The sequence below is a fragment of the Phyllobates terribilis genome, unplaced genomic scaffold, assembly GCF_046119375.1.
Source record: "Phyllobates terribilis strain yellow unplaced genomic scaffold, ASM4611937v1 Scaffold_11__3_contigs__length_659146591, whole genome shotgun sequence".
NCBI classification, from domain to species: domain Eukaryota; kingdom Metazoa; phylum Chordata; class Amphibia; order Anura; family Dendrobatidae; genus Phyllobates; species Phyllobates terribilis.
The window spans coordinates 541,918,752-541,931,907 of NW_027362771.1; the positions used below are offsets into that span (position 1 = coordinate 541,918,752).

At 45.2% G+C, this 13,156-nt stretch overlaps 1 protein-coding gene across 6 annotated transcripts in view; it reads left to right on the plus strand.

The window, feature by feature from the left end:
* Window positions 1-13,156, plus strand: part of LOC141166823 (uncharacterized) — a 48,733-nt gene that overhangs the window by 20,227 nt on the left and 15,350 nt on the right. For 2 of the 6 annotated variants that reach the window (XM_073653902.1, XM_073653903.1), the window contains exons 7-9: window positions 2,108-2,173; window positions 3,291-3,335; window positions 5,014-5,120. In XM_073653902.1, the coding sequence (XP_073510003.1) occupies window positions 2,108-2,173; window positions 3,291-3,335; window positions 5,014-5,120 (218 nt within the window). The remainder of the gene's footprint in view (window positions 1-2,107; window positions 2,174-3,290; window positions 3,336-5,013; window positions 5,121-13,156) is intronic. The other 4 variants (XM_073653904.1, XM_073653905.1, XM_073653906.1 and 1 more) reach the window with 2 other exon arrangements.

Consider the following 13,156-nt stretch of genomic DNA (forward strand, 5'->3'; position numbering starts at 1 on the left):
AATCGCTTCAGCACTTGCAGATAGTAATGTCGGTTCACTGTGGTGCCCTGAGGAACAAATTCAACGTGATGACTTTTGGTGTCGAAAAACAAACCATCATGGATTTCTAACTTGATTTCACTTGCTGTGCTTTTTTTTTTGGGGGGGGGGGGGGGTTGGACGATGAAGCTGTCTTCCACTGGCTGGCCTGCTGTTTTGTTTCAGGATCATAGGGGTAACACCAAGATTCATAACAATTTTTATTTTTATATTGCCAACATATTCTTCAGAACTTTACATTTTTAGGGGGGATTTTTACAGACAATAAAGAAGTTACAGAATAAGCATAACTCAGATATTAATAGGAGTGAGGGCCCTGCTCGCAAGCTTACAGTCTGAGGAAATAGGGGAGACACAAAAGGTAAAATGTATAATGCAGCCATAATATGCTAAATAGGGTAACTACATAGCACTACAGGAACTAGTAGCCAGCCAGTATGTGTACAGTACAGACAGTGGATGGTATGAATATGATTTTGAAGAACATTTTTTTTATATGGGCCAAACCGGCACAGTTAGATGAGCATGTTGAGGCAATAGGCCAGTCTAAAGAAATGTTTTTTAAGGGCATGCTTAAAACTGTGGGTATTGGGAATTAATTGAATTGTCCTGGGTAGTGCATTCCAAAGAATTGGCGCAGCATGCGAAAGATCTTGTAGACCTTGTAGACGGGAGTGGGAGGTTCGGATTATGGAGGATTTTAGTTTTAAGTCATTAGGAGAACAGAGGGCACGGGTAGGGTGGTAGACTGAGACAAGGGAGGAGATGTAGGGCGATGCTGAATCGTGGAGCGCTTTGTGGGTGAGAGTGATAAGTTTATATTGAACTCTGTATCGGATGGGCAACTAGTTCAATGACTGGCACAGGGAAGAGGCATCGGTGTAGCGGTTGGCGAGGAATGAGATTCTGGCTGCTGCGTTCAGGACGGATTGGAGAGGGGAGAGTTTGGTAAGATGGAGACCGATTAGTAGAGAGTTGCAGTAGTCCAGACGAGAATGAATAAGAGCGACAGTAAGAGTTTTTGCCGAGTCAAAGGTAAGAAAAATTCTAATTTTAGGTATGGTTTTGAGGTGTAGATGGCATGAGCGAGTGATTTGATGTGAGGAGTGAAGGAAAGATCTGAATCAAGTATGACCCCAAGACAGCGGGCTTGTTGCTGGGGAGTAATGGTAGAGCCACAAAAGTCATACCCCTGTGATGACTTTTGACAAAAAATCATGGTCTGTTTGTGTTTGTTCTTTTGATTCCTGACACATTCTCAGACTGTTCTCCCTCTGGTCATTGGAAAGCAGTCGTGGAACAAAGTTTTCCGTGATGCTTCTCATGTTCAGATCTCCAATTTGTATTCTTTGGCGTGAACTCCAGGAAATTCCAGTTATTTGCCGATTGTTTTGCATCGATCAAACATTATGGCATTGCGCACTTTTTGAAAATTTTCTACATTAAGGGGCAACCTAAACGGATTTTATCTTCAAGTGACTTTTATTCAATTTAGAATCGGGCAAACCACTTGTGAATTCTTGCCTGGTTTCGTTCCCATAGCTTCCTGAAGGATTGAAAGTTTGCCATCGCAAAATCGCCAAGAGCGTTGAGAGCAGATTAAGGAAACAATCACTTTGTCCACTATGATGGTTTCCCCTGAACACTACTTGGTCATCTGAGCAGGGAGAGGGCAATACTGCCAACCCATTTGCCTACAGAAAATAATTATTTTCTTTTTTTTTGGGGTACCCCCTCGTATTTATAACTTTCATGAACATAGGCGTTCTGTACATAAATGTAGGCGTTTCTTACATAATAATAAACTTCATAGGTAAGTAAAGGCTTTCTGTATCCTCCCAGCTTAGTGTAGAAGACAATAGTAGTTTGGCAGTGTATCCCTAGCTACCGTCTGTCAGAAATGACGACCGCCCAGAAGATCTTTACGATACAAGAGTTTGGAGATATATTGAAATTAATTAGCTGGACAGTAATGGTGGTAGTTCTTCAGAGGATGCACTTAGCTGCTCTGCTTTTTCATGGGCATTTTCATGTCCTCCCTCTCTTTTTTTTCTTCTCTTGCTGTCAGATGCTGATAAAAATCCTAAGCAGAGGAAGAAGAATGCTTTTCGTAATAAAGTGAAAAAATTAAGACGTGAGAGTTTCCATACTGTATTCATACATACTGCTACAGGAACAAAACCGTAGATATTGAAAACGCATTGATTGCATATTGGAAAAGGTGCAACTGCTCATTACATCCTATAGTTGCTCAGGGGATGGCGGTTTTCAATGCACTTTCAGTATAATAGCGGTAGTTTCTTGGATTAATGAGTGCAATTAGCCTTAGGCTATGTTTACATGTTGCTTTTTTGCTGCATTTTTTTAATGCAAATTTTAAGCTGTGTTTTACAGTATCAGCAAAATCTGTGAGATTTCGGAAATCTCATGCTCACACATTGGGTTTTTTTCCTGACTAAATTGGAAAACTGCTGCGTTTTTGCAAAAACTGCAGCATGTTACTTCTTTCGGGGGTTTTTGCAGCTTTTTTTCACCCTTAAAAAGCAATGAGACAGTGCAAAAACGCAGCAAAAAATGCAGGTGTCAGGTTTTGCTGCACATATTAGTGAAAAAAAAGCAGGTACAGCAGTATATTTGTGATTCCCCTCCCCCAAGTTTAAGCCATAATGTCTTGTTCTCCTCACCTGAGATGGCAGTTAGGATTAGTACAGTTTAATTAAATGAATGATGTGTGCAAAGTAAACATTGTCTGACCTAGGTGTGAAATTGAACAATACCAACTCAAGGGCCGACCAAAGTGTAAAATTAAACAGTGTCCTACAAACTCAATTCTCTGCCAATGTCTTAGCTAAACTATTCCCGACCAATTCACCTCCCCCTGCTGTTATATTTGTAATTTGTGTATTTTTTCATGAACTCTTATTGACTTTTTTGTTCAGAATAGTCATTATTTTTTCAGACATAAAAATATTTTTTCACTAAATAATTTGATCTAATTGCCATTTTTTTTTTCCAAATTAGTTTTAAGGTTTCACATATGTCTTGCATTGTTGACCTAACACCTTGCAATGTTCATGGTGGAAGTTAAGCTGAATTTTTGGGATCCTGAAAAACTCCAGCAAAACCTGCTTTTTGTAAGCCGCTTCTTTACTGCCAAGAGAGCAGGTTTTGCGTGCAGCAAAAACGCAACGATTGAACATAGCCTTATTCAGCTAAGCCAGTTTTCATAACTCAGGTTTTCCTATTTCCAGGTGCCGCTAAAAAACTACAAAACAGTCAAGCGCAAGCTTCAGTAGGTGAGGATCCATATCTTGCTTTGGCCTCCATGATGTTAGGTCTCTTGGGCTGCTAGGAATCTCGCTTCTCATTGCCAAGCATATATTATCAGCCTTTTACCCTTTTTATCACATTTGAGAACCAAAATGCCATCCGTTGTTATACTGAACTGTGCATCGGCGTCAGTTAGACAGCATCAGGACAGGTTTTCTACAGTAAAAGCAGTAGATGATTCACTGACCATAAGCAGAGACCTTGAAAGTGTTGATGAATTGACACACAAGGTATAGAAACGTAGTATACATTGGTTGGGTCTCCTGTTAACCTAGAAACCTGAGCAGTAGTCTATACACATAATCTGCAAGTCAGACTGCTGGAACCGTTGAGAATCAGCAGGGAGATGTTATAGAAATGTAGTGTTACATGGTTTTCAATGAAAGCCTTGTAATAAATGATTGCGTTGAGTGCTTCAGTGCTGGCCTTTGCAGAAGATCTGTATATCTCCAAATTCTTGTATCGTACAGTAATGGTCAGATCCCTTCTTGCAATTGGTTTTGGGCCCTGTTGATGACAACTTTTATGCTTCAAAAGCCTTTTTTTTCATATTAAGTTAGGACTTTATGACCATCTTGGCTGTGTCGACAAAACTTGCTTTATGCGGCTGCTCGATCGTAGCAGGTGTAGGAAAAATTGCTGCACAATAAGGGCTGTTTCAGACGTTCGTGATAATCAGTCCGATGTCGGATCGCAATGCACGGGCTTGGCCACACATCTCCTGACCCTAGTGTGGTGGCTCCATATATTTCTTATCAGTCAGAAGATGTGGGGCCAGCCCGTGCATTGTGAACTGACATCGGATAGATTATCAGAGACATCTGAAACAGCCTTAAGAACGCTTTCACAATATAGAAGTTCTAATGGTTTTGATCAATTCACAAAATGAAAAGTGTACAAAAAAATAAAAATCACATCAATATTTGATGTGACCGACCTTTGCCTTCAAATATTGTCAGTTCTTCTAAGTACAGTTTTTGAAGGAACTTGGCAGAAAGATTGTACCAAACATCTGTGAGAACTAACCACAGATCTTGTCGCTTGTGCAAATCTTTCCGTCTCTCCCTGTGATCCCAGACAAACTCGGATGATGAGATCAGGGCTCTGTAGGGGCCTGATCATCACCTCCAGGAAGGACTCCTTGTTTTTCTTTACACCGAAGATGTTTTTTTTTAAAGGGGTTGTCCACTACTACTACAACCACTTCTCATTCCCCAGGTTTGAGAAGCTGTTGTCCTAGTAGTGGACAACTCCTTTAAATCAGTCATTTTCTGGGCATGGCTTCCCTTTTACGCCCTTCCAGACCTGGTTGCAAAGGGTTTTTTTAAAAAAAAAAATACTGGTTATTAATCATGGAAATTTTTTATAAAAAAATAGCTCAGGTTTGTGTAGCTGAAAACCTGTGACTTAGGTTGTCATCAGCCGACCCCACTGTCAGTTTACTTGGATTTGAAGCGGTTGAATCTTTATTTTTTTTGCCCAATAAAATGTCTGGCAGGTGCTTATCTCCATTAAAAATTAATTTTGCTTTTGGGACAGCAATTCTATGTCTTTTGAATGATAGTGGTGGAATGGGGTAACAACCTCTCTTCAATGGATGTTTGTATTCTGTATACATTTATTTTTTTATATTGATTTATGCAGCAAAAAATCCACAGCAGCCGAAAACCCCAGTGGTCAGTAAGACGAAAAGTCCACAGCAGCCGAAAACCCCAGTGGACAGTCAACAGGCAAACGCAGAAGTCAAACAAGTGAGTATTGCTGGGATGGAGCCTTATAGGAGGTCTCTTACCATGAATGTGTGCGGTAGGTATATAGATGACTGCTGGGATGGAGCCTTATAGGGGTTCTCTTACTATGAATGTGTGCGGTAGGTATATAGATGACTTCTAGGACTGCTGGGATAGAGCCTTATAGGGATTCTCTTACCATGAATGTGTGGTAGGTATATAGATGACTTCTAGGACTACATGTGAACAAGGGGTAGAAATTGGGAAAACAGCCGAGTAGAATGGCATCGAAAAACTTTATTGTATAAATATTAAAAGACAGTACATCACTTTAGTAACAATGACATATAGATAGGACAAGCGGACATATAATCCCTCATATTGCATATAAATAGGTCTAAACAGAAGGTCTCTTGAGAAAGCCAGGTCCAAACACCGGCGAAACGCGCGTCGAGGCTTTTTCTAACCCTGCGTCCTATCCCTGCACCACCTTTTGCAGGTCTGGAGTCCCTCTCTATCCGGGTGAGTCTGGTGCAACATGATTTTTGAGACTTTTGGGAGTATACAACCCACATGGGAGTGATTCCTAATTTTCAACTACATGTCCCTCTCCCTGTCTTAATTTTAGCACCATGTCCTGACCCTCGGGGTGAACCTTTTGTTTAGACCTGTTTATATGCAATATGAGGGATTATATGTCCGCTTGTCCTATTGTCTTTTAATATTTATACAATAAAGTTTTTCGATGCCATTCTACTCAGCTGTTCTCCCAATTTCTATGTATTGTTTTGAGTAGGCTATGTGGTAACGGGTCCAATCTTTTGTGGAGACCCCTTACCCATATGATTTATTATGCAGGTCGTAATCTGTTTATTAATGTGAACAAGGGGGCCTGTTGAAAGTGTCATTTTGATACTAATCAAAGGTTTTGTCACATTGTTTCCATTGTAGATAAACCTGGTCTAAACTTTAGATACAATGTATCACTGTAGATAACTACCAAGACTGGAGAGAGAGATCTGTGCCTTTATTCAGCTTCCAGATGATTGAGGGGACCAGAAATGTGGCGCTTATTGCACAACTATTACCTTTTTCATTATACAAACCTCTTTAAATAGAGGACCTGTCACAAAGTCAAAAATTGCCTTTTTGTTTTTTAAAGAAATCAAACTTAGACTTAAGCCTTTTTATTTAATTTACCCAGTCTGCTAATTTTTGTGGATTTTCAGAATGTATCTTTATTCTATTTTTGCTTTATTTTTTCCATAACTACCACGCGAGCCACGTCCCATGCAAAGACCATAAAAATTAGCATATTGGGCACGCAAAATAAAAAGGCCCTTATCTGTGGAAGAGTATGGCAAATTAAAATAAAAAATAAACTGTTACTCAGGGAATCAGCATCAATATAAATAAGAGTAAAAACTGTCCACTTTTGCCTGATTTTGTAAAAGGGGTTCTCCACAAAACAGTATATACTTGCTTAGTGTAACAGTGCCAGTCCATCCATGCTGGTTCTCCTGTTGGGTGTCGTGACGTTGTATCACGTGACAGCTTCAACCTTTACTATTTCGACAAATCTGACTTCCTGATGGAATGTTGATGAGCTGCAGCAAAAGTTTTGTTATAAGAATATTATTTATCATAGATTTAACACTGTAGAACTAGATTTACCAAAAGTCATATAGCGTGATTGGAAAACACCACCTAAAATAGCAGATGTTACCTCTGCAGTCACACTCAAGACTGAATTTTCGAGAAGTGTGCAGAATCCTTAAACAGCACCTGTGGAACTCTGTATTCTTAAGAATTCTATCTACAACCTGCTACAAAGAATCAACATTAAACTGCCATTGATGGAGAAAGGCATATTTAGTATTCATATATCGCTTCATTAGGGGACACAGGAAACCATGGCTGTATGCTGCTGCCACTAGAAGGCTGACACTAGGCCGAAATAAAGGCTAACTCCTCCCCAGCAGGCTACACCCACTGACAGGGAGAGAACTAACCAGTTTTTGGTTAGTGTCCAAGGAGGAAAGACTTTGGGTCTGCGCTCAGACCCGTCTCTACCATCTTGTTGTGTTTTACTAATGATGTTTTTCTTTCAGATACAGTTTGTGACTTCAGGCAACAGAGTGTAACAACTCGCCCTGATTTCCTACCTTTTGGGACAGAGAGAACAGTGTGGTGTCTCCCACATCGTCCACTCTCTTGTCTAACAGGCAGGATCCTTTTTTCCCTCCAACACTTCAAGCATGTCTCGGAGCCGCTCATGGCGGACGGTCCTGCCTCCCCAGCCCCCTCCTCGGAGCGGGCCGGGAGGAAGACTGTGGTCACTAGTCAGTGACCCTCCCCTCATCCAGGGTCGACACAGTCTTCTGCACCGTCTGGGACCAGGGACGGTGCGGGAAGGAAAATGCAAAGGTTCCAGTGAACCCCTTTTTATTCCCAGGAGCTCCTGATGCCGTATTCAGAACTGTGAAGGAGTCGGGACCACGTCTGGATGCAGGTATCCCTCCCTTGGATAGCTCCCTGTAATTGGCGGCAGGGTTCCACAGCAAAGACACAATAAATTTAGACCCCGGCTTCGGCCCAGCTCCATGCTCCTTTTTTCTCCCTAGCCTATCATAGCCGCGGTGCCTTCCCTGCGCCTTTTTGAACCAATCCCGGGGGTTTTTACTGTCTTCTCAGCACTGGCTCTCTGTGTGCCCTTTTTGGCCCCGCCCCCCTCTTTCCGACATTTTTTTCCACACGACTGCAGGTGCATCTCATTGGTACAGCCCCGGCTACAGCTTCCGTGCGGCTGCATGCGGGACCCAGCACTGCCCGGGCCACGGCACCCATGCAGCTGCCTGCGATTCCAGGTTCGGCCGGCCGCTGCATCCGTACGGCTACCTGTGATTCCCAGCACTGTCCTGGCCGCAGCATCTGTGCGGCTGCCGGCAGGCCCCAGCTGCGGCATCAGAGCGGCTGCCTACCAGCCCGGTCTCAGCCCTGACGGCTGCATCAGTAACGCTACCTGCGGGCCCCAGCTCAGCTCCAGCCGCAGCATCCATGCGTCTCTGGACGCCTGCAGCCTCTAGCCTGCTTGCCACTACATCCATATTCCTTCTGTGGCTCGCAGCATGTCTCCAGTTGCAGCTCCCATCTGACTGCGGCCTCACAGCCCCGGCCTCATCATCCGCGCGGCTGACTGCTTGCCCCGGCCGCCGCATCGGTGCGGCCTTCCGACCGGCCCAGTCTCAGCCCTGACCGCGTCATCCGTACGGCTTCCTGCAGGCCTCAGCTCCAGCCGCAGCATTCATGCGTCTCTGGACGCCCGCAGCTTCTAGCCCGCTCGCCACTACATCTATATACCTGTCTGTGGCTCGCAGCATGTCTCCAACCGCAGTTCCCATCTGACTGCGGCCTCACAGCCCTGGCCACAACACCCACGCGGCTGCCTGCCGAACGGGGCTCAGCTCCTGCCGTGGCTTCCATGCGGCGGCCTGGGCCCTCACCATAGTCAGCCGCGACATCCATGCGTCTGCGGCGCCCACGGTTTATATATGCTAGCCACTCATCAACACGGCTGTCTGTGGCTCTTAGCATGGCCCAGCCGCACCACCTGTCTATCTGCAAATGCCTTTTGCCCTGGCGTAGCTCCAGCCACATGTCCATGCACAGCGGATGCCTACAGCCCTGGCATATTTTCAGGCAATATTCGTGGACTTCTAGCTGGGCAACAGCAGGGTCTCCACACAGGACCAGGTAGGCCTAGTCAGCTTATTCCACAACCATAGCGTTTGCGGGGCATCTCCTTCCTAACCCATGGTGTTTGCGGGGCATCTCCTTCCTAACCCATGGTGTTTGCGGGGCATCTCCTTCCTAACCCATGGTGTTTGCGGGGCATCTCCTTCCTAACTCATAAGGTGTTTGTGGGCATATCAGAGACATCATGTTGCAACCATACAGTTTTGTAGACTCCAGAACCATAGAGCCTATGGTCATGCCTATATATAAAAAATAAATAAATAAAATACAAATGAAAGGTGCTCTCTCTCTCGTGCAGGATCTTACTGCAGAACCATAGGGTTTGAATCATCCCTGACTATGAACTGTATGGTTTTATGGACTTCATCATTCCAGACCAAGTGTCCCTGCTCTGACCACAGCCAGATTCATATAAGTCTCTCAGGAGCCCCCTGCCGCCAGGGATGCAGCGCACCCCCTCCTCAGAGTAGGTTGTCTCCCTATTTCAGTCATACTGACCTAACCAACGCATCTCAGTCTTTGGTGTAGGTCCCCTTGCGGCTAACTAATAAACCATCCGCCTCTGCAGCTCTGATCAGTTCCTCCTGAATCAGACACATGCAGCTATGACGAACCTTACATAGGTCTTAGAAGCGGGCGCATCTCAGTCATTGGTTGAGGACCCCATGTGGCTGACTAATAATAAGTCCGCCTCTGCAGCTCTGATCAGTTCCTGCTGAATCAGATACTTGCAGCCATGACTGACCTTACACAGGTCGAAGAAGCGGGTTCACTCCTACTCAACGTCTGGACCACCATCCAGGTTCACTTCCATGATTCCCACTCCTCTCCCAGAGGCAGTCTGGGGTCTGTCGCTAGTCCCCTGCCATTTACATCTCGACTCTTAAGTTACAGGACATGTTCACAGCTGGTCAACAGCTATCAGTAGACTTAATCAGGAAGACTACCTCTCCCACGGAGCCCTTGGTCTACCTCCAAAAGGCTAGACGATTCATCCCTATCCTAGGGATAGGATTCGCAGGTATGTACTATAACCTGTCATATTCGGACAGCACCTCTACAGTCTATAGTAGGACTCAGGAGCAGGGTGTTATATCACCATTGCTATTTATGGACAGACAGGCCATCATCCACCCTTACCTCTGCTACAGAGAGTTACTTATGCGTCAACTGTCTGTTATCTTCTCAACATACTAATGTAGGTCAGACCCATTAGCCCTGTTTCCCTATGGCAGACATTCTCTTCTGCCCACAGCCACGTCTAGGGAAAGGTTACCTATGTTAACTATTACCGGCTCTCTGACTGTTATCCATAGCGGATCAGACCTACTACCTTCCTTATCCGCAGTTACAGTGCAGCGTCCTGCTTTCACCTACTGTATAATAATCAATCCGTGATCCTCAGCCTGTTTGTGTATCAGTAATCAACACCCTATTTCCTCAATAACTCACCACTTCAAGTCTTCATTAGATACATCATGATGTCTTTCCAGCCCTGACGGTATTACAGACCTGGTATCTGGTGCGTGTCAGGAACAGGCCTCTGTTCATCTCGGAAACGGATTCTCTCAGCCCGCTCATCCTGTATCCTTTTTCAGTAGCCTTGTCCGTTAATGTCTGGTACGTGGTGCCACGCCACGGCTTTGTCCTCATCTCTCCATGAACAGTTACAAGCCGCTAGCTATCTCTGCATCGTCAGGTCACAGGTTCAGTCCAGTGACTGCTTCTGCTTGCCGTTGTGGGGCTTTCAGGATTGCTCTGGTCCGTCCAAGCTCCTGGCCAATTTTTCGCTCCGGGCTCCTACAGGAAGTCATGGAGTGCCCCTACACGAGTTGTTGTCTCTTTTCTTTTTCCCTACAGTTGTCGGCAGCGTTCGACATTTGCAGGTTAATTGGTTGTTAACGGAGCTCATCTCGGGAAACTCTGCTTGGATTCATGATTCAGTTTACAGGTACTCGTCTTCTCTTCCTCCCTTCAGGATTGTCACCTGTCTAGGACCAAGACGGACTATCGTTTTCCGGACGGCTTAGGATGGTTCACTAACTCCACATCCTGAGTAGTCTGCCGCCTACCTGACAAGGGCCCCTTTAATGCCGTGTTCCTTACCGTATCTTCCCCTTTGACGAGAGAACTTCCGCTATTCAGGATATGAGGGCCCTTCCTCAAGCCGGCCTGTCCAGCGTAACACGGACCAGTCGGTCGTTTACATTTCCAGAGACAGGTAAAGTTTTTCCTCATCGGAGTTTTCACTTCAGTCGGGCAGTCGTTACTCAAGCCTGACAGGTGTCATCAGATGGACGGTATTTATTCCAGCCTGACAGGTGTCGTCATGATTACTCCTATCGTGTGTGGAATCTTCCCTCCGTTGGCGCCAAGGCTCCCACAGTAAGAGTCCTCGATCCTTCCCTTTCAAAGTCGGACTCTTTTGTTTTCCACCTTCTATCATCTCTACATAAGCATGTTCAGTAATATGGGGAGACAGTGTAAAACATGGGACAGGTTGACACTTCGTCTTACCTCTGGGCAAAGTTTTTCCTGTATGGGAGGAGCCATCCTTTTCTCTTTTAAGCTCTCCGCCTGTCAAAAGTACGACGTGTCCAGGGACACTTGCTCCCCGGCCTGGGAACTGCCATTTAGGACCTTGGTCAATGGCCACCAGGAAGTCCATGATTCTCCCGTCTTATCTTCCCAGCCATGGATTACATCCAGGGTGGAGCGTTAAATTAGACAGTCTGGTTCTTTCTGCTGAACTCACTGTTTTTCTACATGCGTTTACATTTCCAGAGACAGGTAAAGTTTTTCCTCATCGGAGTTTTCACTTCAGTCGGGCAGTCGTTACTCAAGCCTGACAGGTGTCATCAGATGGACGGTATTTATTCCAGCCTGACAGGTGTCGTCATGATTACTCCTATCGTGTGTGGAATCTTCCCTCCGTTGGCGCCAAGGCTCCCACAGTAAGAGTCCTCGATCCTTCCCTTTCAAAGTCGGACTCTTTTGTTTTCCACCTTCTATCATCTCTACATAAGCATGTTCAGTAATATGGGGAGACAGTGTAAAACATGGGACAGGGTGACACTTCGTCTTACCTCTGGGCGAAGTTTTTCCTGTATGGGAGGAGCCATCCTTTTCTCTTTTAAGCTCTCCGCCTGTCAAAAGTACGACGTGTCCAGGGACACTTGCTCCCCGGCCTGGGAACTGCCATTTAGGACCTTGGTCAATGGCCACCAGGAAGTCCATGATTCTCCCGTCTTATCTTCCCAGCCATGGATTACATCCAGGGTGGAGCGTTAAATTAGACAGTCTGGTTCTTTCTGCTGAACTCACTGTTTTTCTACGCAGTTTCTCACCCGAAAGGGTACATTCCAAGATTATCCAAAATCTTCCTATCTCTCCAGGAACTGGTCATCTTTCCTGGTCTTCGGTCCACACCTTCTTGTACTACACGGTAGCTCCGTTCGGCCTCAGCAGCGCCAATCTGAATAGTAGGTCCCTCATGCAGCAATGGACCGACCCTACCTTTTAAGTACTTGTCTCTTCCCACCCCAGGACTGCTTTTGGACGTCCCATGGTTTCCTGTGTCACCCAATGAAGTGATAGAGAAAAGAGGATTTTTGGTACTCACCGTAAAATCCCTTTCTCGGAGCCTTTATTGGGGGACACAGAACCCACCCTTATTTGTGCCATTGTTGGTTCATCTCAGGGTAATCTCTTTATACCTCCTTTCCTACTGCTTTCTTACAAACTGGTTAGTTCTCTCCCTGTCAGTGGGTGTAGCCTGCTGAGGAGGAGTTAGCCTTTTCTTATTTCTTCCTAGTGTCAGCCTCCTAGTTGCAGCAGCATACACCCATGGTTTCCTGTGTCCCCTCCAATGAAGGCTTCGAGAAAGGGATTTTACCGTGAGCACCAAAAATCCTCTTTTTATTGCCTTATCAGATTGATCAAAATGTATAAGCGTTAGACAGCCTGCTGAGTATGCACTTGTCTCCTTGCTGACAAGCAATAAAAGAAACTTGTGCTTCGGATTCAGATGTCTTTGACTTTCCCTTAGTAAAGGCTGAAACTCTCCTGACTGCAGTCCCTTATTTTTATCACGTGACCGCTGCAGCCAATCAGTGGACGCTGATGGGCTGCAGCTCCTCAATATTCCGTCAGAGCAGTCGTCTGCTTTGACCAAATGGAAAAGGCTGTATAGGTCACGTGAGAGAACAATATCACCTCACCTGTCAGTGATAGCAAAATTGAAGGAGGTGAGGATCAATTGTTCTTTTTATTATGTAAGGGGCCTTGGAGTGATTAAGCAA